General features: G+C 53.1%; 1 protein-coding gene across 24 annotated transcripts in view; it reads right to left on the reverse strand.

Annotated features, from left to right (window-relative positions):
• Positions 1-1,282: 1,282 nt before the first annotated feature.
• LOC118620512 overlaps positions 1,283-25,188 on the reverse strand; it is a 185,896-nt gene continuing 161,990 nt past the window's right edge. For 6 of the 24 annotated variants that reach the window (XR_004957437.1, XR_004957430.1, XR_004957435.1 and 3 more), the window contains 3 exons: positions 14,825-15,083; positions 13,627-13,745; positions 1,290-1,574 (listed from right to left, as the gene is read on the reverse strand). Coding sequence is in view for 2 of the 24 variants with exons in the window: in XM_036247649.1 (XP_036103542.1) it covers positions 1,376-1,574; positions 13,627-13,745; positions 14,825-14,986 (480 nt within the window). In the remaining 22 variants the exon portion in view is untranslated. Of the gene's footprint in view, positions 1,575-13,626; positions 13,746-14,824; positions 15,084-25,188 lie in introns of all 24 variants that reach the window. The other 18 variants (XR_004957434.1, XR_004957436.1, XR_004957433.1 and 15 more) reach the window with 11 other exon arrangements.

The following is a 25,188-nucleotide window of genomic DNA, read 5'->3' on the forward strand; positions in this document are numbered from 1 at the left end:
TGGTTAGAAGGAGCACTGTGTTTTCAGGGTGGAGGACAGCGGAACAGCTGAGGAACACACTGACGCCAACGAGAGCTTCAGTTTCCCAGGACGGGGATCCTCAGATGGATCTGCGGTTCGAGACTGCTCTCCCCTCCCCCGGTCCCCAGGTCCCCAGGCTCGGTGCAGTCAGTTCTCGGCGAATAGCTCGGCCGATTCTCTTCTGCCTCCCGCTGCGGCTCGGCATCGTCTCGGCCGCCTGCCGTCATTCCCCAGTGCTCCAGGGATCCGCGCATGAGCGAAGGTGTCCGGTCACCTCACCAACGGAATGCGCTTTCCTTTTAAAACTGTTACGAACAATCTTAGATATACGTTCAATGTGAACGATAATAAAGTGAAATCTTAAATTCATACCACCTAGACTCAACAATCATTCATTTTCGCCCACTGCTTTGGCCGGGTATCTATGTACAAGATACGCCTGGTTTCTTTGCAGAATCATTTGAAAGGAAACAGACGACCATCCGACACTCTACTCCTACCTCCTTGAGCGTATCTAAAAAAAATGAGGCCATCCTAAAAAATGCCAATTCTCAAAAAAACCCCAAAAAACCTTTTATAGTTTTGCATTTGTTTGCAAACCCAGATCCCATCAAGACTTAGACTCTTGGGTCTCTTTTCATCTAAAACTCCCCCCCCGCCTACTTCCTGTTTCACCACGACAGCACCACCCTGTGAAGATGGGCTCTAACCCTGGCTGTCCCCTTCACTCGGTCTGTTCTTCTGGCCTAAATGCATCACCAAGCTTTAGTTTCTCCTTCTGCCTTTCCTCAGGCGCCATCCTCACTTGCAATCCCGCTCTGAGTATGGGAAGAGCATCCCATTACAAGGTTCCCGTGGTTGATGTAAGTGGCTCAGAGGATGCTGGTGAGCCAGGAGGGCAGGCTGTTTGGCTGGGTCTGAGCAGGTCCCGGCACAAACTCGTCCCTCGCGGTGGAGAAGCGCCCACTGCACAGGCCTGCTGCTGCCAGGCTAGCCTTTCATCTCTGAACAAGGGGACAGGGCCCTGGCCGCTGTGGCTCAGCGGTTAGAGTGTCAGCCCGTGGACTAAACAGCCGCGGGTTCAATTCCGAACAAGGGCACGTGCCCTGGTTCAATGCCCAGCCCTGGTTGGGGTCGTGTGGGAGGCATCTGATCAATGTCTCTCTCTCGTATTGATGTTTCCTCTCTCTCCCCCTCTCCCCCCCCCATCTCAAAATCAATGGAAAAGTATCCTCGGGTGAGGATGACAAAATAATAAATAAATGAGGGGACAGACACGTGTGGCAGTCACTTTGTTGCAGATGCGACAGCCCGTCGCTGCACAGAAACCACACCCTCGCGAACTGACAGGCAGTTAACTGTTTGGCGGGAGACGTGAGCACTCGGATCCGGCGCAGAGCGGGGCCAGAGGCGGCACAGGCCCTCGGATAACCATTTCACTGACCGTGCGACTCCCTCCGGGCCCCTGCATCCCTCTGTAGGCGCTGCTGCATCGCAGCATCAGTGGCCGAGTCTGCAGGATGGAGCCAGAGCATTCCCCTCGGTGAAGAAACCTAAAATCCAGAACAAAGAGGTCTGCTAATTTTTATAAATGACTGGTCATGGCTTTTGCCGCTGAGGTATTTTCTACAAATGACACAGACACTTCAGTTACGAGGAAAAACATCTGCAGAAGGATGGATGTCTTTCTCTGACTGATGCTTGATAAGATCTTATCTCATACATCAAATGTATGTCACACCCACGCGTGTGCCTCCATGCACACCCCCGCTCTGCGCCCCGGGCAGAAACGAGCGGACGTGGCAGGCTGCCCTCCTACCCCGTGCGTGCGCGCTGCTCGGTCCACCGGAGCACGAGGATGGGGTCGTCCCTTCACGGGAGCCCAGGCTGACAGGCGTGTTCAGAGGAGGGACCCCGGCACACACTTCCCTGCAGCTTTTTAGCTCTTGGGGGGAAACTGAGGGACCCAGTTGGCGAGTAGCTGTAAAGTGACATTAACAAAACACACTGAACAGAGACCCTGAGTGTGGGCCTGTTTTCATATCATGTCCCACAGCAGGAGGCCAGATGTGCACAAGGAGACTGGCTACCAGGTTAACAGGAGGCAAAGCACCTGGGTCACGAGGGGAGAGATGAGCACGTCAGCTGACAAGCTGACAGGGGCTCGGGCATTCTCCTCCCAGGACACGCACAGGAAAGTGAGACGAGAGGCAGTGGTCCCTGCCGACTGCTGACTCTCTCAGGGCCACTGAGCCACAAGGAAAGACATCACACAGGTCATCAGCAGGTCCCCATGTCCCCACGCCCTCCAACCTCCAACAACCAACTTGATTGCTTTGTATTTTTAGGCCGGGACACGGCAGGGCTGAATTTCTGTAACTCAGGCTATTCCTGTTTCAAGCATCAACAACATTATGGTGCTGCATCATTTGATAGGAATGTTGTTTTATAACAACTCTTGCACACAGAACACACGCATAAAATGGTCCAACTCTCCATCTCCAGCTTGAAAAGAACCATCTCTGAGGCCAAATCCTTCTTCCTGTCACTCAGCCCACAAGGACGTGTCCCCATTCCAAAAGCCAGACTAGGTGGCACCACCATACTTTATGCTGCTTTTGAGTAAGTTGCCCTTCTTTGTACTTTGTCTTCCAAATCTGATAGCAAAGTTGAAGCATGAAATATGAATCAATAAACCACAACTCCTGTGTGGCAAAAACCGAACAATGGGAGAGCATTGTTTGCACTGACATGAGATGCCAGCCTGTTCTTGCATGAGCAAATCGGATGAGGACTGCCTCCCCGAGGCTGAGAATTTCAGAAGGAGATTGCATCTGAGATCACACCTCCTCAGGAACGTGGCTTCACAATGCTACACAATGCTACGGCCATCAGGATGCAACAGATGTAACCTGGAGATTTCAGTCAGATGGAAGAGGCAACAGTTACTGGTCTGGTGCTGGCTCAGACAGCTAGGTGTCCTTCTCTGCGCCTTGCATGCCTTCAGGGAATGTTTCTCACAGGAAGAAGATGAAAGGGTGCAGCATCTGCAGCTGCGGCTCAGGTTGAATCCCATCCGGCTGAGCTGGTTACTAGCTATGGGATCTTGGGTCATCGTCTGATTATCCTGAGCCTTGGTATCCTGACCCAGAGACAGGAGACACCAATTCCTATACTGCAGTGTGCTTAGGATCACATGAAATGCACTGTATGGAAACGGTCTATAACTTTTAAAGCACTAAACAGGCCCTGGCCGGGTAGCTCGGTTGGTTAGTGTCATCCTGATACACCAAGGTTGCAGGTTCGACCCCCATTCAGGGCACATACAAGAAACAACTGACGAATGCATAAATAAGCGGAACAACAAATCAATGTTTCTCTCTCTCTCTTCCCCTCCTTCCCTTCCTTGCTCTTTCAAAATCAATCAACCAATCAATCAATCAAAATTTAAAGCACTAAACAAACGTTGGCCTTTTTATTGGAGGGATCAGAACTCTAGCACCTTTCCAGGGGAAGGCCATGGAGAACTGAGAAGCGGATGGGAAGCACGCTAAGAACCAACAGCTTGCCCTGGCCGGTTTGGCTCAGCGGTTAGAGCGTCGGCCTGCGGTCCGGAGAGACCCGGGTTCGGTTCCCGCTAAGGGCACGTGCCTCGGTTGCAGTTTGTCCCCGGCCCTGGTTGGTCGTGCGGGTGGCAGCCACTCGATGTGTCCCTTCACGTCGATGTTTCTCTCTCTCTCTCTTCCTCTTTCTCCTTCCCACTCTGTCTGTGCAAAAAATGGGAAAATGTCCTCGGGTGAGGATAAAAAAAAAAAAAAAAAAAAAAAAAAAAAAAAGAACCAACAGCTTCCTCTTACCCTGCGCGACACTGCGCTGTGTGCTTCCTGCTCATTTCCTCAGCGTGCACAGCCACTAACGAGGCTGGCGGTTGCCTCCGTCGTCCAGGTGAGGGACCAGAGGTTTATGGAGAGTACATGACTTCTGTTGGTCGCAGAGTTTACGAATGGCAGGACCAGGATTCAAACCAGGCTTTTAGTCATGCGGCTCAGGGATTTAAAGACACTAACAACTGATCTTCACGTGGACTTCTGAGCATAAACTGGCCCCAGGTTCAGGGCTTCACCACTAAGCACCGAAACAAACCATTCAAACCAGCTTTGGTTCCGATGAGCAGCAGCAGCACCGGACAACCCACCAGGAGGAAGGAGAAATCCGGGACATGAGCAGGGCTTTGCCAGCACTAAGGGGACTCTGGGCCACAGTTCTGACTTGCAGTGAGACCTTAAGCAAGTCACACCTTCTCCAAAGCCCTGTTTCCCACTCAGCTCCAGGAGGCTCAAATCACAGAGCAAGGCCACTGGTTAAAAGATCCCACGGGCGACTGTGACGATGCTAAAGTACCGTCTCCGGACAGAGCCAGGGTCTCGCCTCCTGCTCTCTGCTTCTGTGGCGCCATGTGGCGAGACGTCTCGCGCAGACTCCCGGAGCCAGAAGAACCCTGCAAACAGCTCCAGCACAACTGTGGGTGCATCACCCCAACGCCCTGAGCCGCGGTCTCGTCTGCAAGATCAGGTGGTAACAGTACCTACCACAGAGGGTCGGGTGTGAATAAGGTAAGACAAGGTGGTGCAACTGGAACTAGGAACAGCACAATGTCAACACCCAGTGACGGCCAGCCATGGGGACAGCAGCCCTGTCACCTCTCCCTCAGCACGTGTGGCTCTGAGATCCGCCATGGCGCATGAACGACGTGCCGCACACCAGCCCCACATTCTGCCGGACGCTGGCCCGTCCCAGAGTGGCTAACTGCAGAGGCGTCTGCCGAACCCTCAAATCTGAAGATGCCCTCTGGTCTACAAACGGCACCTCTGGCTAATTTCACCAAAATAAGTGTCTTTAATATTTTCTGCTGCTTCTCAGAAGTTTTCTAAGGCTCGAGGATGGACCTTCACCCTTGCTTTGAAGCAGGAGGTTGTGCTGTGGACTTCTTCTGATATTAAATGGGGGGCTGAGTGTTTAAAAGAAAAGGAACGGAGACCAAACCCTGATGGCCATTCGAAAACAATTTACTGGGGAACCGTCCAGGAACAAACTCAGACAAAACCCCCGAGGTTGGCTTCCGAGCACGAGCCTCCACTGGCAGGGCTGAAGAGCAATGTGCTGACAGGTGTTCCCGGCACAAACCCTCAGGAGGCGCCTGCTGGGGGATGCGCCCTCAGGAAACCCCCCAGAACAACGGGAAGTAAGGGTCTGTTGTTTTTCCTCATTACTGTACCAATGTCAGGAAGAGATGAATTTTTTAAAACAAGTAAGAAGCACCTTGCCTTTCCTGCTTAGGACACAGAGTTGGGGAAAGTTGCGGCACAGTGAGCGGCGCACACGCTGGCCTGTTCTCTGCCCTGCGGGGCTGCTGCTAAGAATAATCTGTCGATACCAGGCCATGCATGTCACAGGTCATCGAGGTTTGACTGGCAAGAAGTCTTGTGAAATAAAACATGGCATCAACCTATAGCTCCGATCACAGACGACAGGCACGAAAACAGCCTGCACAGAAGAGAACGTTCCTATTTTCAAAATTGATTTTGCAACCTCCTGTGGCAGCAGCACAGACACTGGAAGGCCAGCAGAGGGCAGCACTAGCCTGTAAGTGCCATCTTCTCTTACTACCTGGGAAATGAGGCGGAGGACAATTGAGAGCTGACACCGGAAGGCACCGTCACACGAGAGGAGGCCCTGTCACGAGGGCTTTGTTTCTGAAAACTGATGGTTCAAGGGAATATTTTATTCTTCCGCACATGGGACCTGCCACAGCAACTGTGCCTTTGTAGCAGCACCAAGGAAGGTTCCTCACAAGGGGCTTAAGTCTCCAAGCTCCCATTTCCCAGAAGAGGAGGCTGAGTCAACGATGAGATGGAAGAAAACTGTCCTGACAAGTTCCCACTGACTGCAATTTCTAGCTAATGATTACAACTCCACAGGGGAACGGAACGCAGCCGGGGCCACGGAGCAGGCCACGCTTACCAGCGGACAGGGTGCTGGTCTAATACGTGATTCAGAACACACTGTGCTTCTTAGGCACGATCTTGAAGCCAAGTGCGGCCAGACGTGTTCTTCAGTGATGATGCTCATGCACTTGAAGATTCTACCAGAACACGGACACGACACGCTGGGGAGATTCTGGACAGCTGAGACTGACCGGTAAGAGCAAAGCCACAGTCAACAGTGTCTTACAACAGAAAAAAAGACATCGGAAAAAATCTAGCTGAGAAGCACAAGTGGGAAGGGACAGCTCTCAGGATAGTCATAAGATGCAAACCAACGTGGAGTTGTCACATATCACGTGGTTCTGGAGTATTTAAATACCACTACGAAACAACAGCGTGTTTCCAAAACCGCCTGGTCGTGAACACGAGGAGAGGCCCTTCCCAACAGTGACGCAGATGTGTCCCACGCCAGGGATGCCCAGGCTGCTTGCCGGGAGCTGGCCGGTGCCTGGGGAGTATCTGGAACAGGTCACTGAAGCTGCTGGAAGTCCTCCTTCAACGAACCTTCTCCCAACGATACGGCCTAGTCCTGTGGCCCGCTCCTTCCCCTTGCTTCACTGGACGAAGAACCCAGGAGAGCTACGGCCCCCAGCACAGCCCCGCCGCTCGGCGTGGGCATGACTGACAGGTGGGGATCCGGAGCACAGAAAGGTCTGGTCCAGAAAGCTGTGTGTTAGTGATGAGGTTTCTCAACGGTGAGGATGAGTTTGACAAATGCATTTCAGCTTCCTACTAGCACCCCTGCCTCCCTGGGGGGCCCTGGAAACTGTGGCCCTCGCCCATGATCCTAGTCTAGGTGCGGGACTGCGGCGGGTACCAAACCTGTCTCCAGAGCAGTGACGGGCGGGCTCATGCCTCCCGGGGGAGTCCTGAGCTTCGGGGGGAGTCCAGGGTCAAGTCCCAGCAGGGCAGCCCTGGTCACGGAGGCCCCCCAAAGGAGGCCTGCTCGGCTGCCCGGCAGTCCCCAGAACCGCCGAGGGCTGGGGGGCGGATCCCCGCCTGGAATGGAAGCCGCCAACAAACAGCGTCTCCTGACCCCCGCTCTTCCTCGAGCCCCGCTCCCTGAGCTCGTGCCTAGTGCTCCTCCCGCCCAGCGCCGGGGGCCCCGCGCAGCGCCCGGCAGGGCAGGCCCGGCTGTGGGTCAGAGCACCTGGATTCACACCTGCCACTCGTCACCCAGCCTCGGGCGGCTACTTCACCCTCTGTGAGCTTTAGCTTCCTCACGGTTGACGTGGGAATGGCGTTAACTCTCAGAGCTGTGGAACTGGGAGTCCTCACGCACAACACCTGGCACACAGGCGACTCCCATACCTGTTGCCCCGGCCCCCATGCCCCGCGGGGCAGCACACGCAGGGGGTGGGGTACTGCCAGGGAAAGCACGGCCATCGGCACTGCTGTGGGAGGCGGACCGGCCTCAGGACAGCTGCGCGTGGGCTGCTCCGGGGGAGGGGGCACGAGCCACGGGGGTCCACGGGCCGAGGCCGTGGAGTGGCAGGAAGGACCAAACCTGGTGAGGATGTTCACGTTTCCCTCGGTCTCCCCCGCCACAGACCCAGAGTTCACGAGCGGCAGCAGCCGGAGGAGGCTGAGGCACCGAGGGGCCGAGGCGGGAGGACCCCGTGCAAGCGGCAGAACCACACGCAGAGCGACCCGGCTCCGAGGGACCCGCGGGAAGCACCGGCCTGAGCCGGGAGGCTGCACACGCCCACCGCCACAGTCACACTGCCAGACGAAGTCCTTTCTCCCACTACTGAAAGAGACGGACCCACCGACCGCCGGCGAGAGCCCAGCAGAGCTGGGAGCTGCCGGCCGGGAAACGCGGGGGATCACGTGGCTGTGCTTCGTGTAACAATGTAACTGGATGAAGTGGGAGCTACACGAACAGCAGGTGCTCAGGCGCCTCACCGACAGGACAGCAGTCATCAGCACAGATGCGCTTGGGGCAGGATGACTCGTTGGCTGGGGGGCAGCCTGTGGAGGAAGGGGGCCTGGGCTGGGCTCCACGGGGTGGCCTGGGCAGGTGGAAAAAAGGGGAGGGCGTTATGGAGGGGACAGTAGCGTCGTGTTAAATGTAGCAGGGAGGTGTGGATTACTAAAAAGGAGGAAAAGCCACTGAATTTGGCAAGTGGAACCTTTGGGAAATTAGATGGCAAGGCAGTTGAATAACAGGATTGAAGGTGTGTGTGTATGTGAGGGAGAGGGAGAGGGAGAGGGAGAGGGAGAGGGAGAGGGAGAGCGAGAGGGAGAGGGAGAGCGAGAGGGAGAGGGAGAGGGAGAGGAGGGAGAGGGAGAGGAGGGAGAGGGAGAGGAGGGAGAGGGAGAGGAGGGAGAGGGAGAGGGAGAGGAGGGAGAGGGAGAGGGAGAGGATGCTCATGTATGCATACCCCCTCCACACACACACAAGGTAAAAGCTGAGATCAGGGAAGGCAGGAGATGAGACAGGTGGACGAGGCCCCAGTCCCCACGAGTGCGCAGGCCAGCGGGGCCAGAGGAGTGGACACACATCGTTATGACAACGGGACGACCCTAGGAGAGGGACACTGAGGCTACGGGCCCACAGGTGAGGCCCCAGACTCCGGTCGGCGCCTTAGGAACAGGGTACACAAGATCCACGTGCCTGAGCCTGATGGGAAGGTGCAGCGACCCCTGTGAGCGCCCTTCCGCTCAGGCTGAGTCCCAGCCCCAGGCCCCCACACCTTCAGAAGGCCCAGGCGGCCGCGCGTGACGCAGGGTGCTGACCTGCACGCTCGCTGGTGGAGAAACACGGCAGGACTGGCCCCCGAGCTGCCCGGGCCTGAAGACACTTCCTGGTGCGGGCACAGGAACCCCGCCTGAGCAGCAGGGCGCGGGGCCTCCAGCACCCCCTCACGCCCCCCTCACGCCCACCTCCCGGGAAGGCTGCTAGCGGGCATCGCCCGGGAAAGGAACGGCCAAGCTGGGCGACGGGGCGTCCTGCTCCGACGCAAATTAAAACCTGAAGACGAAAACAACACACGTTTTCTATTCCCAGCTTTTTGTGTAATTTTCTGTTAGGAAAATTTTACCCATGGCTTAAATTTGAAACATTTGCTAGATTATAAAATTTTAAGTACACACAAATGTAACAAAGCAGGCATTTTCTCAAAGCGAAGGCAGGTTTAAGGGAGACCCCCACCCCGCCCCAGGCCGCTCCATCTCGCCAGCCACAGCCAAGGTGCGCCCACTCGTGACACATGGGGACACGGCCGCCTCCTGGGGAGACACCTGGATGCAGCCAAACATCCAGCTCTCCCTAATAAACGGACTGCTTAGAGAGGACAGTGTGGGTGACGGGGGAACACTGCTATTTACCTCCGAAACCAGGCTGCCAGGTAAACACAGGTGACTGTCCTCCACGTGGGCGGGGACCAGGGTAAACGGCACCTGGTTATTACCGGGACCGAGGAACAGTTCAAGATCAGGCTGGAGATGCTTAACTTGATACTAACATTCTTGGGGGGAAACACACTCTGCAACAACTGTGCCATCAACGTAGCAAAGCGACAAGACAGTTACTGACGGGCACCGGGAAGGAGGAGAGCAGGACTCTGGGAATCCTCTCAGGCGGCTTTTCCTCCTTAGGCGAAGTATCTCATTTCTTCCTGCAGGTTGTTGTTCTTAGACCAACAAAGGCAACATCATTCTCCAGCGGCCGGAGGAGGGCTGGCTTGGGCCGTGTGACCTGCGTGGGCTTTCCTCTGGCCGCTGTGGACAGGAGGCGTGGGGTCTGGAGGACCATCACGGCTGTGTTGGGTGGGCCCAGCAGGGGTCACAGGTTCACACCTGGGTTTCCAGAGAAACGAGTCCTTTCCCGTGGGCCTCAGCCAGGCAGGAAAAGGAGAGGCACCGGCTGTCCCCCAGGCCCTGCCCAGCGTCCCTGCCCCGACCTTCCCCCAATCCCGTTCCTCTCTTACCAAGAGGCACTTTCAAGCTCCCAGAGCATCTTCTAAAGATTACATTTACTCAGTGCCCAGAGTACAGCGTGTTCTTAGAACACAGCTCGATTCTTTCTCCTGTGGGAAGGACGCAAAGTTTGTTTTATTAAGAACTCCTGTGGCATAATTCGCATCCAGAAAAAAAAAGAAAAGAAAAAGAAAGAGAGGTGTATCAAATCTCCTATTTTGGCATAGATGGAGATGTTATTATTCTTATTTCTGCCCAGGAGCTAACAGACACACATTGACAAGGGAGATTGGGAGGAAGCTACACAAATAAAGAACTGGTTTGTTTCATTTTGTAAAAATGAGGTTCTCCTTTCTGACCTAAGTAATTTTATTTTTCTTTTGTTCTGGTTAATCCTCACCCGAGGGTACCTTTTCCATTGACTTTTAGAGAGAGTGGAAGGGAAGGGGAAGAAGGAGGGAGGGAGGGAGGGAGAGAGAAACATTGATGTGAGAGACACATCAACTGCTTGCCTCCCATATGCACCCCAACTGAACCGGGGATCAAACCTGAAACCCAGGTATGTTCCTTGGCCGGAATCAGACTCACCACCCTTTGGTGTGAAGGCCGACGGTCTAACCTCTGAGCACACTGGCCAGGGCCTGCGTCATTCTCTAAACCTTCCTCAAGGGCAAGTGGGCTCTCCAGGCTGGGAGGCCAAGGGGACCCTGGACGGTCCTCCAAGGGCTGTGTGGCCAGAGCCCCAGCTTCCGCCTCCGCATCTCGGGAACAAGCACGCTGTGTGTCCCAGTTCTGCCTTTGCTCTGAAATAAGACGATTCTAAAACATGACATGAATTGACAGGCTGCTTTCTGCTCTGGACCTCACCTAGGGAGTTCTAGTCACAGCCCAAGTGTGGAAAGTGACCGTGCCAGGAGAGAAACATTCTGAGTCATTCAAAACCATTAAGAATGTTGGCTCTGACTTCAGAGGACAGGATAAACAAACCGTGCCTAGGCGGGAACTCTCCCCGACGCCTCTGCCTGGTTAACCCCTCCGCACCTGCACGCTGCTCAGGGCCCCCGGCCGCAGGTCGAGTGCCGCACACTGCACCGCGAACGCACCCTCACCGAGGCTGGGCGCGCGCGGCCGAACGCGCATCCGTCTTTCTGCAGGGTCACCGGGATGGACTTCTTTGCAACTTCTATCCAAAAGCAGGCCAGTCTTCCTGCCCTGCACAAGTCCAAAGGCAAAGAACAAAGCTCCACTCTGAGAAATCCTCTCGCCCCAAACTGCACGCCCTTTGAGTGGCAGGGGTTCGAGAATCCACTGGGCCCGGACTGCCGGAGCCATTTCCAGCGTCTTTATTGATCTGAGGGCACGAGAGATGGAGGGCGCAGGGTGTGGTCTGGCTGCTCCTAGAATCTGCCTCAGTTCTTACGCCTCGTGAAAACTGGGGAACATTTTGACACCCGCCCCCCCCATATTTTTGCGTGGCTAACTTTATACGTACAGTACTCATGAAACGTAGATGGGAAAATAAAGGACAACTTCCGGTCACAGTTCATAACATAGGTGACCACCAAGAGCTCCCTGGACGTCATGCGAACGCCTCTGGGCCCGGGGTGGTCACAGGACACACGCACACACCCAGGGCTCAGGACAGTTCTCCCCAGAAAACAACTGGGTTTGTGTCTTCAGGGGCACTTCACTATTTAGAACTAACTGGGTACCTAATATGTAAAGTAAAACAAAGAAAAATTAATCTTTTAAGTTAAAATATTCCATGCTCAAAAAAGCAAGAGCTGGGATTCTACCATCCCCAATTCCGAGGGCTCACGTGTAACCGGCCACGTCCGGCATCCGTGTAGCTGACTAGTTGTCACCAGATGTTTTACGGCCATATAGGACCCGAGTGAGCTGGTGGTATTTCCTAAGAGGTATTGTTCAAAAATGCAGAGAGCTCTTCATTGTTTTGGGGGGTGGGGGTGGGGGACGTGATCAGCTGAAATACTTGCTGGTCAGACTTGCATTTCTTTTGCTCCGTGACAAAGGCCTGTGTGCGGGCGAGGCCAGGGCCGAGGGCCCGTTTGTTTTCTGCACGGAGGCCTTCTCTATTCACTGGGGTAGTAAAGAAGCCAGACTTTTTTTTTTTTAAATCTCCTTTCAAAAGCAACACTATCTTCTCTGGAAATGAAATGAAAGCATCGTTATTTTTAAAGAACAACATCCATCAGAGTACCTGTGGATAATAAAAACCAAAAAAACCCTCGACTTCATTTGCTCCTTTCCTAGACTATCAACAGCTTGGCATCACTCCGTATTATTTTATTGCTTGAGCTCTCTTAATTCACAGGTCAAACAGAACCTTCACCGCTTCAAAATCCTCTTGGTGCCATTTTTAAAGACCTCGCTACATGGACAGCTCGGGTGGTTTAAGTAAAACCACCATGGACCACACTGTAATTGCAAGAAAAAGTGCTCTGCCGGACACCAGCCAGAGACAACCATTGGGAGCACTTCCTTTTCGGTTCTTCAAATGCTTTATTTCACTTCCTTCTCTGCTTGGTGACACTCTGGACACTCCGATCCTTTGCTCTCACCGTGGTGCCGAGGGCCCGGCCAGAGCCAGGCGAGGTGGAGAGTCCCCGTCTGCCTGAGCCAGCCTCACCAGGCACCGTTCCCAGGGCAGTGACTCAGCTCTGGAGGCCACCTGCTGCGTGGGTGCTGCCACCTTCCGGGTCACTACCAGTCACGAGGGTAAAGGGACAGGACAGAACTGAATGGACCCCAAGGATCAGCAGCTCAGAGCCAGGTCAAGGCAGCGCCAGAAGGAAAAAGTCTTGTTTACTTAGGTCGCATATAAACAGTGGTGTGGCCCAGGCCGGCTCGGCTCAGCGGCTGAAGCAGCGGCCTGAGGAACAAAGGGTCATGGTTTGGTTCCGGTCAAGGGCGCGTGCCTTGGTTGTGGTTCAGTCCCCAGCCCTGGTTGGGGTCACGAGGGAGGCAACCGATCGATGTGTCTCTCTCTCTGTCTGAGGGTGAATGGAAAAGTATCCTTGGGAGAGGATTTAAACTAAAACGTGGTGTGAAATCCAGACGGCTTGTGTCAGGGTGTGGCGGTGTGAAGTGCCAGGCCAGAGAATTTGGAACTGTTCTATGAGAGTTCTGAGTAAGGAAGTGGTCTGCTTGAAGCATCTTTTAAAAAGATTACTCTGCCAGCAGGGTGGCTGAATGGCAACAATAGCACAAAGGGGAGGTTAGTACCACCGTTTACCAAGAGCGTCCTACCACCCGCCGGACACGCAGCGCCTTCCCGCCAGGACCCCTGGACTCGAACGTGGCTCTTTGCTGAGCCCCATCACACCTCAGAGGGGCACCTGGGGACGCGGGTCTTGGCCTGGTTTTCTTCTCCTTCCCTTTATTCCTTCCGATAATTAATGAGCAACAGTTCTACGCCGGACACTGGCGCAGATAAAAATCTCTACTCTCAAGCTGCTTATGTCTTACGGGAGAGGAAGAAAAGGCCTGGTTATAATGTGGTAGGTCAAGTTCCCTCGTTTCCTACCTCGCATGTTATATCATATCATATTAATTATATCATATCATATCACATTACATTGTATTATAATTTAACGCAGAGGGATTGCTGAGGTGATACCTGCGGAGAATCAGAGAATGAGGCGATGTCAGCAGGGAACCGATGAGGAAGCAAGACGAGCACCTGCAAAGACACAGGGCGAGGAGCCGGCCCCGGGATCTTCTGCGAGGCACCGGAACCTGGAAAAGGAAGAGCCACTCAAGGTCTGTGCGTCAGGAAAGACAGTCAGATTTATGTTTTAGAAAGGTCAGTCTGGAGGCTGAGTAGAAAAGCTTACTGAAAGGTAGTGACTCTGGAGTCAAAGGAAGGCAAAGTACAGATCAGAAAGATGCCAAATCCCCGGAGGTGGAATTGTATGTGCAGCGAGAGAGTGACTGAGAAAAGTCTTGGTAAAAGACCTTTAAAAATAATCTATCTCACAGAGGATCCAGCAACAGGTGACACGTGCACTGCCTGTACTGGCCACAAGGTGGCAGCCTCACACAGCTGGTCCAGCAGCCAGCTGCACCAGGGGCAGGGAAAGCATTCGCAGGTTGGCAAAAAACTGGGAACAGGGTTTCGACCACTATAAGTGGCTGGCCTTTTCCAGACTTTTTGGACTAACAAAAAGTGATAAAGAATATTTACCATTCTCACAGTTTAGTTCACTGTGAAGTCAATGTAAAAGGCATTCTGTCTATTCAGGGGGGTTCCCTCTTAACCCACAGAGATCTGACAAAATTTCAGGCTTGCGACTTGCAAGACAATCAGCACCGCCTGCGCTGCCCTCCCCCTGGCTCTCCATTCTCAGACTGCTCACCGCCTGGCCCCTAGATTCGGAGATGCCCTTGCCAGTCCCCAGAGGCAGCCTGTAAAGGTGTAATTCTCTGGAAGATCGGATGAGCCACACAAACCTAAGAGAACGGGCTTCTCCACCAGGTAAGGCAGGACCACGGAGTAAATTCCGAGAAGCAGACTCAAGCTGTCCCCACAAACGTACTTTTCTCCCACTGAAGGTGTGAAATAGACAACGCGTGGGGAGCAGCATGAAGGCTGGTGTTCTTCTCTCTCACGGGACCGTCGCAAGGCAGCCAGCTGAGCCCTCAACAAATGTGCTGAGTCTGAACCCATGCGGGGCAAGAGCTAAAGTTTCAATGAAAGTTTTCGCCGAGGAGAAGCAGTTGGTAAAGAGTCTGGCCCCAGGAGTCGGACAGGGACCCCAGAGGTGCGGGAAAACTGGTGCACGCTGCCTGGGGACCTCAGCAAGCCAGCTGCCTACCTGAGACGGTGCGGTGTCCACTGTGCGGTCGTCCGGGAGATGCTGGGCACATGTCCTCCGGGGCCGAGAGCGGCGCTTCCTCTGCCGAGGCCGGGACGGCTGCGGGAGCTTCGGGAGATGTGCCGGGCTCCTCTCCACAGCTGGAAGGGCCTGAGAACCCATCCGGACCCTCGGGCTCCCCTGGGCCGTCCATGCACTCTGACCGGCTTCCTGTGAACGTGTGGGCCGTTTCGTGTTCGCCCCTCAGAGGCCAAGCCGCCTACGCGGGAGGAGAGAGAGTAACAGACTGTCACCTGGAACGCAGGCTGATTCACCCAGGCAGGACCAGTCACCCTGCGGGCACTGCACATGGAGCAACCCTGTGACGTAGGGACTGCGGCTGTTCCCATTGTATGGATGAGGAGACTGAGGCACAAAGGCTGTAAGTAGCTTTAATGCGCCCAGAGTCACACAGTGAGCGAGAGGCCGGGCTGGGACTCAGACCCAGGCATCCCGACTTCAGAGCCTGTGTGCCCCATGGCGCCTCATCGCCACAGGGGCCCCGTCACCCGCCCCAGTCACAGGCACTCAGGCCGTGGGTGTGGTGGGGGGGAGTTGCAGGGAAGAAACAAGAGTCTGGCCTCCCCACCCTACCCCAGCACTCTGTCCACACACCATGTGCTTGGCACCACTTGCTTGGATGGCCAGCAGGCACAGGAGGGCCCTCGAGCACAGTGCCCAGCCAAGCAGAAGTTCACCAGAGGGGTCAAAACCCTTGTGTGGAAAGTGACTTAATACTTCCCCGCAGCCTGAAAAGGTGAATCTAGAGACAGCTGATACGTCCCAGACAGATCCCCCTTCCTTTTATCACTTCTCTAAAACTGTTCTCAATTTATAGCCTCACCGAAATGTGTAGCTGATTTAACATTGGTAGTGGTTAAAATTGGCACACCAAAAATTGTAAGAACCTAACCGTACAGATCACACTGTTCTTAGCAACAGAACTTTAACACGTGCTTGAATCAGCTACAGGAAAACAGAAAGCGTGAATTATGTCCTCCAGCCCTGATTTCCAGGGAAACCGGCCTGAGGGACAGGGCTGGTCCCCGGCCACCACAGGACACAGGGCCCTCTCTCGGCAACCCCCCGTCCCATGAATATTCTGAAGTATATGCAGAAGAAGTTTCCACACCGAACCAGAGCAAGTGAACGTACAGCCGCATCTCCCTGCTGGAATCACTGGGTTGGGGAAAAACCCAATGTTTCAGAGCAGCCCTGTCGTGCTAAAAATATCCTCCACTTCTCCTTTCATCTGTCTGGTCACCGTCCCAGACGCAAGCTCAGCACAGCCTGGTCCCCAGGACCTGTTAATCACTGTCTACCTCCACTCCACAACTGGAGAACACAGGACGCCCTCGTTTGCTTCCGCCCCGCAGGTGTGAGCACAAGGTTACAGGTTAGCACAACACTGTCCACAAACAGCTGTGGACCGACTTCGCTGGCATCACAGGAGAACTGAAAGCAGGCTCCATTTGTAATTTTTAAAATCCTCACCTGAGGATATATTATTTTTATTGATTTTAGAGAAAGGAAGAGGGGGAGAGAGAGAGAGAGAGAGAGAGAGAAACCTTGATCAGTTGCCCCCCAAACATGCCCTGATCGGAAACTGAACCCACAACCTTTTTGCTGTACAGGATGATGCTCCTACCAACTGAGCCACCTGGCCAGGGCAGTAGAGGCCCCCTCCCCCTCCTTTTTTAAATTGCTTACCTTAACTACAGACTGGATAACAATGCACCCCAGAGCTCCAGCAAAATGAGGGCACAGACATTTCTAACAACACTCAAACAAGAAAGATCTTAGCTGGGAGACTCCTGCGTCACACACCTGTGGACAAGCTGCCCTGGCCTCCTGCAGCTTCAAAGATCCTCTGCTCTATTGCATAACACGGAGCCCTGAGAAAACAGCCTGGCTGCCAGCAGTCTCTGCATCACCTGTCCCTACAGGTAGTAAAGATTAGGAAGTGATCCTTCTAACCACAGTGTTTACACAACGTGAAGCACTCTCTTCCTCCTAAGTCCCAAGTTCATGTCTTCTCAAATGGAGGGAAAGGTTGTGACGGAGCCTGCAGGGTGAGGGGATGTGCTGGCTAGGGGCCTGTCCCCAGTGTCCTGTGTCAGCACAGAGGCCCCAGGGACACGGGCTCTGCAGCAGGACGCCAGCGTGAGGCCACCGTGCTGGTCCCTTTGCATCCCCAACTCAAGGGGCCCTGACCTCACAGAGCCTGGAGACAGCCCCGAGGAAGCAGACCCTTCACTCGGTGGATGCCCCCCGCCGAACTCTGGGGCCCAAGAATGCAGGTTTCCCTTTTTGGCATAAACCAAGATTTTTATTCCTAATTCTACTACTCCCTCATGCTCACCACCAGTTCTTTTTTCTTTCGGCTAATTCTCACCTGAGGATATTTTTCCATTGATTTTTTTAGATGGAGTGGAAGGGAAGGAGGAAGAAACAGAGAGAAACATCGATGTGAGAGGAACACATCCATTGGCTGCCTCCCGCACGACCCCGACCAGGACCGGGGATTGAACCTGCAACCCAGGTACATGCCCTTGACCTGGGATTGAACCCATGACCCTTGGGTCCGAGGGCCAATGCTCTCACCACTGAGCCAAACCGGCCAGGGCTCACCCCCGTTCTTTAGCTCACAAGACTGCAGGCGTGACCCCCAGCGCGCAGGCCAGGCCAGGGCGTCTGTCTTACAGCCAGTTCATCTCACAGCCCTGGGGCATGTTTTCAAGCTTTCCGGAACCCGCCTTACCCGGTTACACGTTCACTGAGATCTGCTTCCACCCCACGTGCGTCTATTCCCCTCCACAGACGGCACTAACAGGAAGAGGCAAGGGGCGGCGTTGGGGACGAGGGCTCTCCGGAGAGCCAGGAGTGCCCTGCGCTGGGGCACCTACAGGGGCTACAAGAGCTTCCTCGGCCTTCTGAGCTGCACACCTTCCAGGGCAGAGAAGGGCCGACGGCGGCCTGTGAGGGTCGCACCTGCTTGCTGCTCCCAATGCTGGGCCACACCTGCCTTCCCAATCCTCAGAGGCCGAACGCATCCCCCCTCCAGGGCCTTTCCAGGTGCTACTGCCCATGCGTGGCGCCCCCACCCCTCCTGACTGTCCTCCGCATCCTGTAGCTGTCGGCAGACCGCCGAGGGAAGGCCCCTCAGCGCACCCCCGGTTCTTCCCTGGACTGCCTTTCTGCGCACTTTCGGAGGTCCCGGGACCGCAGAGATCTGCCTGTGCTTTTCATACTGCCACCACCTCGTGCTAACCAGCGTGTGGCACACAGCGCGTGCTTACGAAGGCGACGTCGCGTGAATGCGTGAGCCGCCACACGAGCCTGCGCCGGCCTCCCTGCGTTGCGCTCATCTCTTCAGCACACGGGCACCTCCAGTCTATCCCCATCTCCCCCGCCCCGCCCGGTAAAACCGGAACCAACGCTGGCACATCTTCCAGCTGTGAACAACCAGGTGCAGACGACGGACGCTCGTTCCTGGAGGACTCAGGGCCTTGGTCTGCCTACGTCTAACCTAGCTGTGGAGGCATAATTTCTCTCTCCTTGAAAACTCCTCCCTTCACCAACACTGCCAGGAGCAACTAGGACAGAGCACAGCTAAGCATTCAACTCTGATCTAGTTGGTCAGGACAAGCAGGACAGCTTTGGTGGTGGATGCTAAGACCCGTTTCACAGACTGGCCCTCACCCGAGGACATTTTTGCATTCATCTTCAGATGGAGTGGGAGGGGGAGAGAGGACGAGAGAGAGAAACATCGATGTGAGAGAGAGACATCGACTCCTGGTGACCCACACGACCCCAACCGGGACTGGGGACGAACTGCCACCGAGGTACGTGCCCTTAGCAGGAACCGAACCCGAGACTCTCTCTGGTCCACCGGCCGACACTCCAGCTGCTGAGCCACACCGGCCAGGGCTAAACTCTGAATTTTTTAAGTTCAGGAAACGCTGCCCCCAACCTCTCTCCCCCTCCTCTGAGGAGACTCTGTTCCTCGGGCCACCTGCTTGTGGAATGACGCAGGCCTGCCGTCCACATGTCGTTTGCACCAGCTGTGTCCAAAGGTGCCGCTGGCTCCCGCGCTTCCAGCCCCCCCAGGGCCGTGAGGACGCCCCAGACCGTTAACATCTGGTGGAGTGTCTAATGACGCAGCCCCGCTGGCCAGCACCTCCCCCCGGCCTCTGACTGGCCAAGCAGCCAGGCCCGCTCACCTCTTCAGTGCCCGGCACACACCTCCCACCTCTGACCCTGACGCTCCGTGACCTCACTTCCTCAGTTTGCTCAGGGACCTGCCCTGAACAGCCACGGTTCTCCGCTTTTCCAGCCGCTCTGCCCCGGAAAGGGAGGGCAGCCGCCAACCTGGTTGACTATGCAAGGCTCGCCTGCCAACACCCTGAAAACCAGAGAGGACCCACCCGTGGCTTCCATGGCGAGAGTCGGTGCCAGGCTTTGGCTGGGAGCACGCGGGGAGGATGCTGCGAAGGAGTGGGCGGAAGTTACAGTCTGTCCCTTCCTCCTCTGATCTAGTTGGTCAGGACAAGCAGGACAGCTTTGGTGGCGGATGCTAAGACCCGTTTCACAGACTGGCCCTGGCAGAGTCTCAGGCTATGAGAGCACTGGATCTGGGTCGGAAGACCGAAGCTCAGGTCCTGGCTGTACCCGGGCGTGCGCTGGGCTGTCCCTGCAGGTCAGTGCGGGCACCCTGACCACCGCTTCCCAGGGCTGCTGCGAGGGTTCAGTAAGGCAACGCATCTGAATGTACTTCAAACTGTAACCACCACACACTGTATATGTTAGTTTCTACTGTGACCAAGTACGTCATTTCTACCCCTCTCTCTCTTGCTCAAACCTGTGCCCGGCACTGTCTGGTGTGTCAGGGTGTTAACCTGAAAGCCGACAATACCAATCCTGGCTCTTCCCGGACCAATGTGAGTCGGGGAAGACACACAGGCAATAGGAAGTTAAACCTAGTATGATGCATGCACAAAGGGGTGAGCGGAGGCTGCTGTGGAGGCACACGGGCACCTGATGGGTCCTGAGCAGTCAGGGAAGGCTGCCTGGAGGAGGTTTCATATGAATGGAACACTGGTGGTTGGCTAGGAAAAGAGGAAAGGAAAGAGCTTCCATGGCGAGAGCAAGCGCGGCCAGTTTCGTTCAGCAGGAACAGAGACCACACATAGGGGTAAGGATGGGGTAACCCAAGAGATGAGGCCAGAGCACGAAGGCCCTTCATGCCCCCTCAGGGGAAAACCTGTGTCCTCTGACCGAGGCCTGTGTAGTCAGCCACGCAACAACAGTATCACAACACAGATGCTGGGGGCTGACAGTGCACCTCAGTATGACCAGAACGCACCACTTTAACAGGCTTCTGCTCATTCCCAGTAGTAAAAGAAAGGGAATCGCATCATGGGCCACGCCAGCTTGTTTTGTTGTTGTTTTTGTAATTGTAATAGTTAATTACCTTTTTTTCAAACATACTCTCTTATAACCAACAGCATGTTAGCTGGTGTCATGGGGGTGGGTTATGATATGTATCATCAATAATAAGCTGTGACCAGCTGATCAAGGTAGGGCACAAAAATGTCCAGCTCTGTGGGCTGAATCCATTCTTCCCTGAGACATGAAAACCACTGCAAAAAAAGGTAATTTGCCAGCCCTGGCTGGTGTGACTCAGCTGGCTGGGCGACGTCCAGCGCACCGGGAGGTTGCCAGTTCGATTCCCGGTCAAGGGCACATATCCAGGTTTCGGCTTGTTTCCTGGTAGGGGGCACGCAGGAGGCAGCCGATGAATGTTTCTCTCTTTCTCCCTCTCCCTTCCGCTCTCTAAAATCAATGAACTACTCTTTTAAAAAAAGGATGATTTACCAAATGAAATTTAGTGGCCCCAAAGGATAAGAATATCTTCAAAATAGGAGTCATTTATGAAAACAGAACTGGATACAAATTAAAGCCTTGGGCTCAGGAGCCAGGCTGCTGTGACTTGAACCCTGGCTCCTGCACAAGCTGTGTCATCTTGAGAATGACTTGACTTCTCTGATCCTTAGTTTTCTTCCTGTAAAATGGGTATGACAACAGTACCTGCCACATAGGACAGTTTATAAACAGATCACCGAGTGCAGTACCTGGCACAGTGCCTGGCATACGGGGCTCAGCCACTGCGTCAGCTATCGCTGCTGTTACTGTTATTACCAGCCTCCTGCACCTGTGTTGGGTCAGGTCCATTCTCACCTACAGTTTACACGAGTGGAAAATTAGAGTCCTGAACACAGAAATGGATTATCCTTGTGAGCCCAGACCCCAGAAACGGAGGTCACAGGAAATGCAACCGCAGTGAGCCACGGCTCCCGGTTAGTCAGGCATGACTGGTACGTACATATTAGGTCACAGCTTAGTGACACTTTATCATCACCGCAGTGACATTTCAGTTTCACATGAGAGCTCTCAGTGAAATCAGTATATTAAAAATAGCATACTGGAAAATATTCACGATCAATCGAAGACATTGTTTTCCAATGCCCTCTGTTGCTTTTAAAATTCCTGATAATAACCATTGAGTATTTCATTAGAGCTTTCTCTTCAAGATACCGGCTCTAAAGATGTACCTCAAATCTCTCTTCTCTTCCTTACTAACCTTAATAATCCCATTGCCTGCGACTATATCCCAACTTCATATTATGTTTCAATTTAAACTCATTTTGAAGCTATTTCTATTTCTGGCCTGTTAACACCTCTGGAGATACTAGGCTCCATGCAGTCATGACTCACGTTCTTAATGACACCTTCCTCGGATTCCCAGTGCTACCATCATAAGACTCGGTAAATAACCTCATGCTCACTCCACACCATTTATGATCTTGTGATCTTATATCCCTTGTTTAAAAACTAGCTGTGGCCCTGGCCGGTTTGGCTCAGCAGTTAGAGTGTCGGGCTGTGGTCCAGAGAGACCTGGGTTCAGTTCCCGCTATGGGCACGTACCTTGTTTGCAGTTTGTGCCCGGCCCTGGATGGGTCGTGCGGGTGGCAACCACTTGATGCGTCCCTTTTACATCGATGTTTCTCTCTCTCTCCCTCTCACTCTATCTGAACAACAAATGGGAAAATGTCCTCGGGTGAGGATTAAAAAAAAAAACTAGCTGTGGCCCAGCTGGTGTGGCTCAGTGGACTGAGCGTCATCCCAAGGAATGAAAGGTCCCAGTTCAATTCCCAGTCAGGGCACATGCCCGGGTTGCGGGCTTGATCCCCAGTAGGGGGCGTGCAGGAGGCAGCTGATCAATGTTTCTCTCTCACATTGATGTTTCTCTCTCTCTCTTTCTTTCTCCCCCTTTCACCCTCACTCTAAAATAATCAATAAAAACGCATTTTAAAATGAAATAAAAACTAGTGGATTCAGAAAACGATTCATGACCCCAAGGCACACCATGGTGATGACTGGTGCAAAGGGTGGGTTCTCACATCGGTCCTCTACTTTGTACAGTAGGGAAAGGACAGGTTCGAGCAGTGCTGTGACCCCCTCCCTTGCTCCTGGTCACTACTGAAAGCCAAATGAACTCAGTACTTCGGTCCTTTCTACCCGAGAGGTGCAGGCAGTGCGGGGCCGGGAGAGGTTAATGGGGGCACCTCTGGTCAGCTTCCCAGCGACCTGCTGGTGTCGGGGGCAGACAGTGGGTAAGAACGGGGAGCTGCATTTTCAAAGGCAGAGCAACAAGAAACAGCAGTGGGTTTGAGAAGCGATGAGCTGACTCTTGCTGGAGCATAAACATGGAGGGGGTAGTGGCAAGATGGAAGCGCAGGCTATTGAACCTCTTTCCTGAAAATCATCCACTCAAATAGGATGCCGATTCTGATTACCGACGTTACTAGAATGTCCATTTAGGCTGTGTTCATTTCTTTCAGTAGAGCTATTGTCAAATTGCAAAGCATTTGCCGGCCAGACTTCTAGACTACTGCGGCCTCGTTCCCGAAGGGCAGAGAACCCGAACAGTGACCGGGCCAGAGAAGCACCGGGGCCGGGGTGGGAATGTGCTCGGTGAGCAGCGAGTCGGTGCTTCCTGGAGGAAGGCCCCCCCGGAATTGCCCTCATTCCGTTCACAGGAGCTAATGGCCCTGAAATCCCAGCCCAGCCCCAGCGTCTGCTGAACCTCATCAGTCGTTATAACATCCCAAGAGGTCTGCTCAGAGAAGCTGGGGGAAAAAACCTGTCTTCCCAGATTTCCGAGGAAGGGCAGACACTGACCTGCATCCAATGAGCTGGATTAAAAATCACAGATTTTGTTTGAAGATAAAAATCTTCTACATAATCAAATAAAATCAACTTGTTTTTACTGACAGGAAATTGAGGCTCAGATGGGAAAACAGTCCGGAAAGTCAAGCCACAGTTAATTTCCAGGGGTGGCCAAAGGCGAGCCGGCACTCCCGTGGGCTCGCTGCACAGTGCTGAGCACCAGCTACCGCGAAGACACAGCTGCAGGCCCGTCGCTGAGCTCCTGCTCTGGGCCTCAGGAACTCATGGGATCGTCAGGTGCTCATCACTTAGGCTGGAAAAGGTCATCAAACTCCTTGGCCTAGGGTTTATTTGACTGGTCACTCACTGTGAGCCAGGGACACTCGATGACAAACAGCATCAGGGCTGCCCTGGGCAAGGCAGCCTTCGTGCTAAGGGCTCTGTGGCAGGTGTGATGGTGGCCACTCAGGGAAGTGGCCAGAGCCCAGCTCTGACAAGGCCCGTCCACCCCAGACCTCCACACGCTTCCAGTGCCTACCGTGCGGCCCTTCTACCCCGTCCTTCAGTGTCCTCTCCAGTCCAGACACAAGGACCAAAAGCAACTGTACTGTGTGGAGGACAGAGACCTTAATAAGGGTTTATGTTCGAAAAACAAATTCAGTGTATGTAGTAATCATAACCTTTTAAAATCAAACCATATTCACAAAATTAAAAGACCAAAACACATTTTTGGAGTAGTTTCTCTTGGTATTTGTGATGGTGTTCACTGTCTTACTTTACTAGTATAAAGTGCTAAAAGTTTCCTGGAAATCAAAGCTACAAATTAGAGAAAATGTCTGTGATATTCTTCTTTTGAGTTCAAATAATGACTCAGGAGGTTTAAGAAGTATCATAGGAACAGATAAAGAAAAAAGTGGTAAAATATTAATTGCAAAATCGAGCTGGTGTATACATGGGGTTCACTGAAAAATTCTTTCAACTTTGCTGTATGCTTGAGATTTTTCATAATAAAATGTTGGAAAAAAGTATTATGACATCCTCCATTTGGGTATTAATACTCCTCAAAATTCATGGATTCCTACAGCTAGATACAACAGTAAAAGGTCTTGAAATATAAACTCAAGGAAGCACCCAAAGTAAATGGGGAAAGACAGATGACTCAATACACACTGTTGGGGGATTTACTAAAAAATCCATTTGGATTTTTTTCTCACACCTTACTTTTAATTTGGTGAATTTAATATAATTTTTTTTTAAATTATAAGTTCTTCTATTTAAAAGGGAAGGAATTCCTAAGCCCAAGGTAACAGAAGTCCCAAAGGAAAAAAATAGACAAAAATAATTTATTCAACTAAACAAAATGCTAAGGTTCTGTATCTCAAAAAAGTCGTAAGAAAAATTAAAAATCAAAGATGCTGAGAAAAATATTTGTCCTAAATATCGCATGCACATGCACGCATACACACAACACACACACACACACACACACACACACACACACCTCAAATAAATTATAGCAACAGTCACACCCCAACAGGAAAGTTGATAACGGCCCTAACCGGTTTGGCTCAGCGGTTAGAGTGTCGACCAGTGGATGGGAGAGTCCCGGGTTCGGTTCCCACTAGGGCATATACCTTGGTTGCAGTTTGTCCCGGGGCCCCAGTTGGGGTTGTGTGGATGGCAACCAGTTGATGTGTCTCTCGCACATCAATGTTTCTCTCTCTCTTCCCCTCTCTTTCCCTCCCGCACTATCTGAAGATGAATGCAAAAAATGTCCTCAGGTGAGGATAAAAAAAGAAAAGAAAGAAAAGTTGATAATGGACATGAGCTGAACATGTACAAAAGTAAACAATGGGCTAATAAACACATAAAAAAGCTAAACTTTACTAGCAGCAATTTAAAAATGCCACATGCCTGACACAAAATGCATATTAATAAAATGAACCAAAAGTAATGGAACATTTTTGTCTGAAGATTTGTTCAGAAGATAACAATACTGATGAAGATATGGTGAGATGGGCATTCATACACTGCTACAATGTGGATAGCTTGGTACAAGTTTTCCAGGAAACAATGTGCCAAAAGTATCATGA

This window comes from Molossus molossus, unplaced genomic scaffold (genome assembly GCF_014108415.1).
Source record: "Molossus molossus isolate mMolMol1 unplaced genomic scaffold, mMolMol1.p scaffold_m16_p_7, whole genome shotgun sequence".
NCBI lineage: Eukaryota > Metazoa > Chordata > Mammalia > Chiroptera > Molossidae > Molossus > Molossus molossus.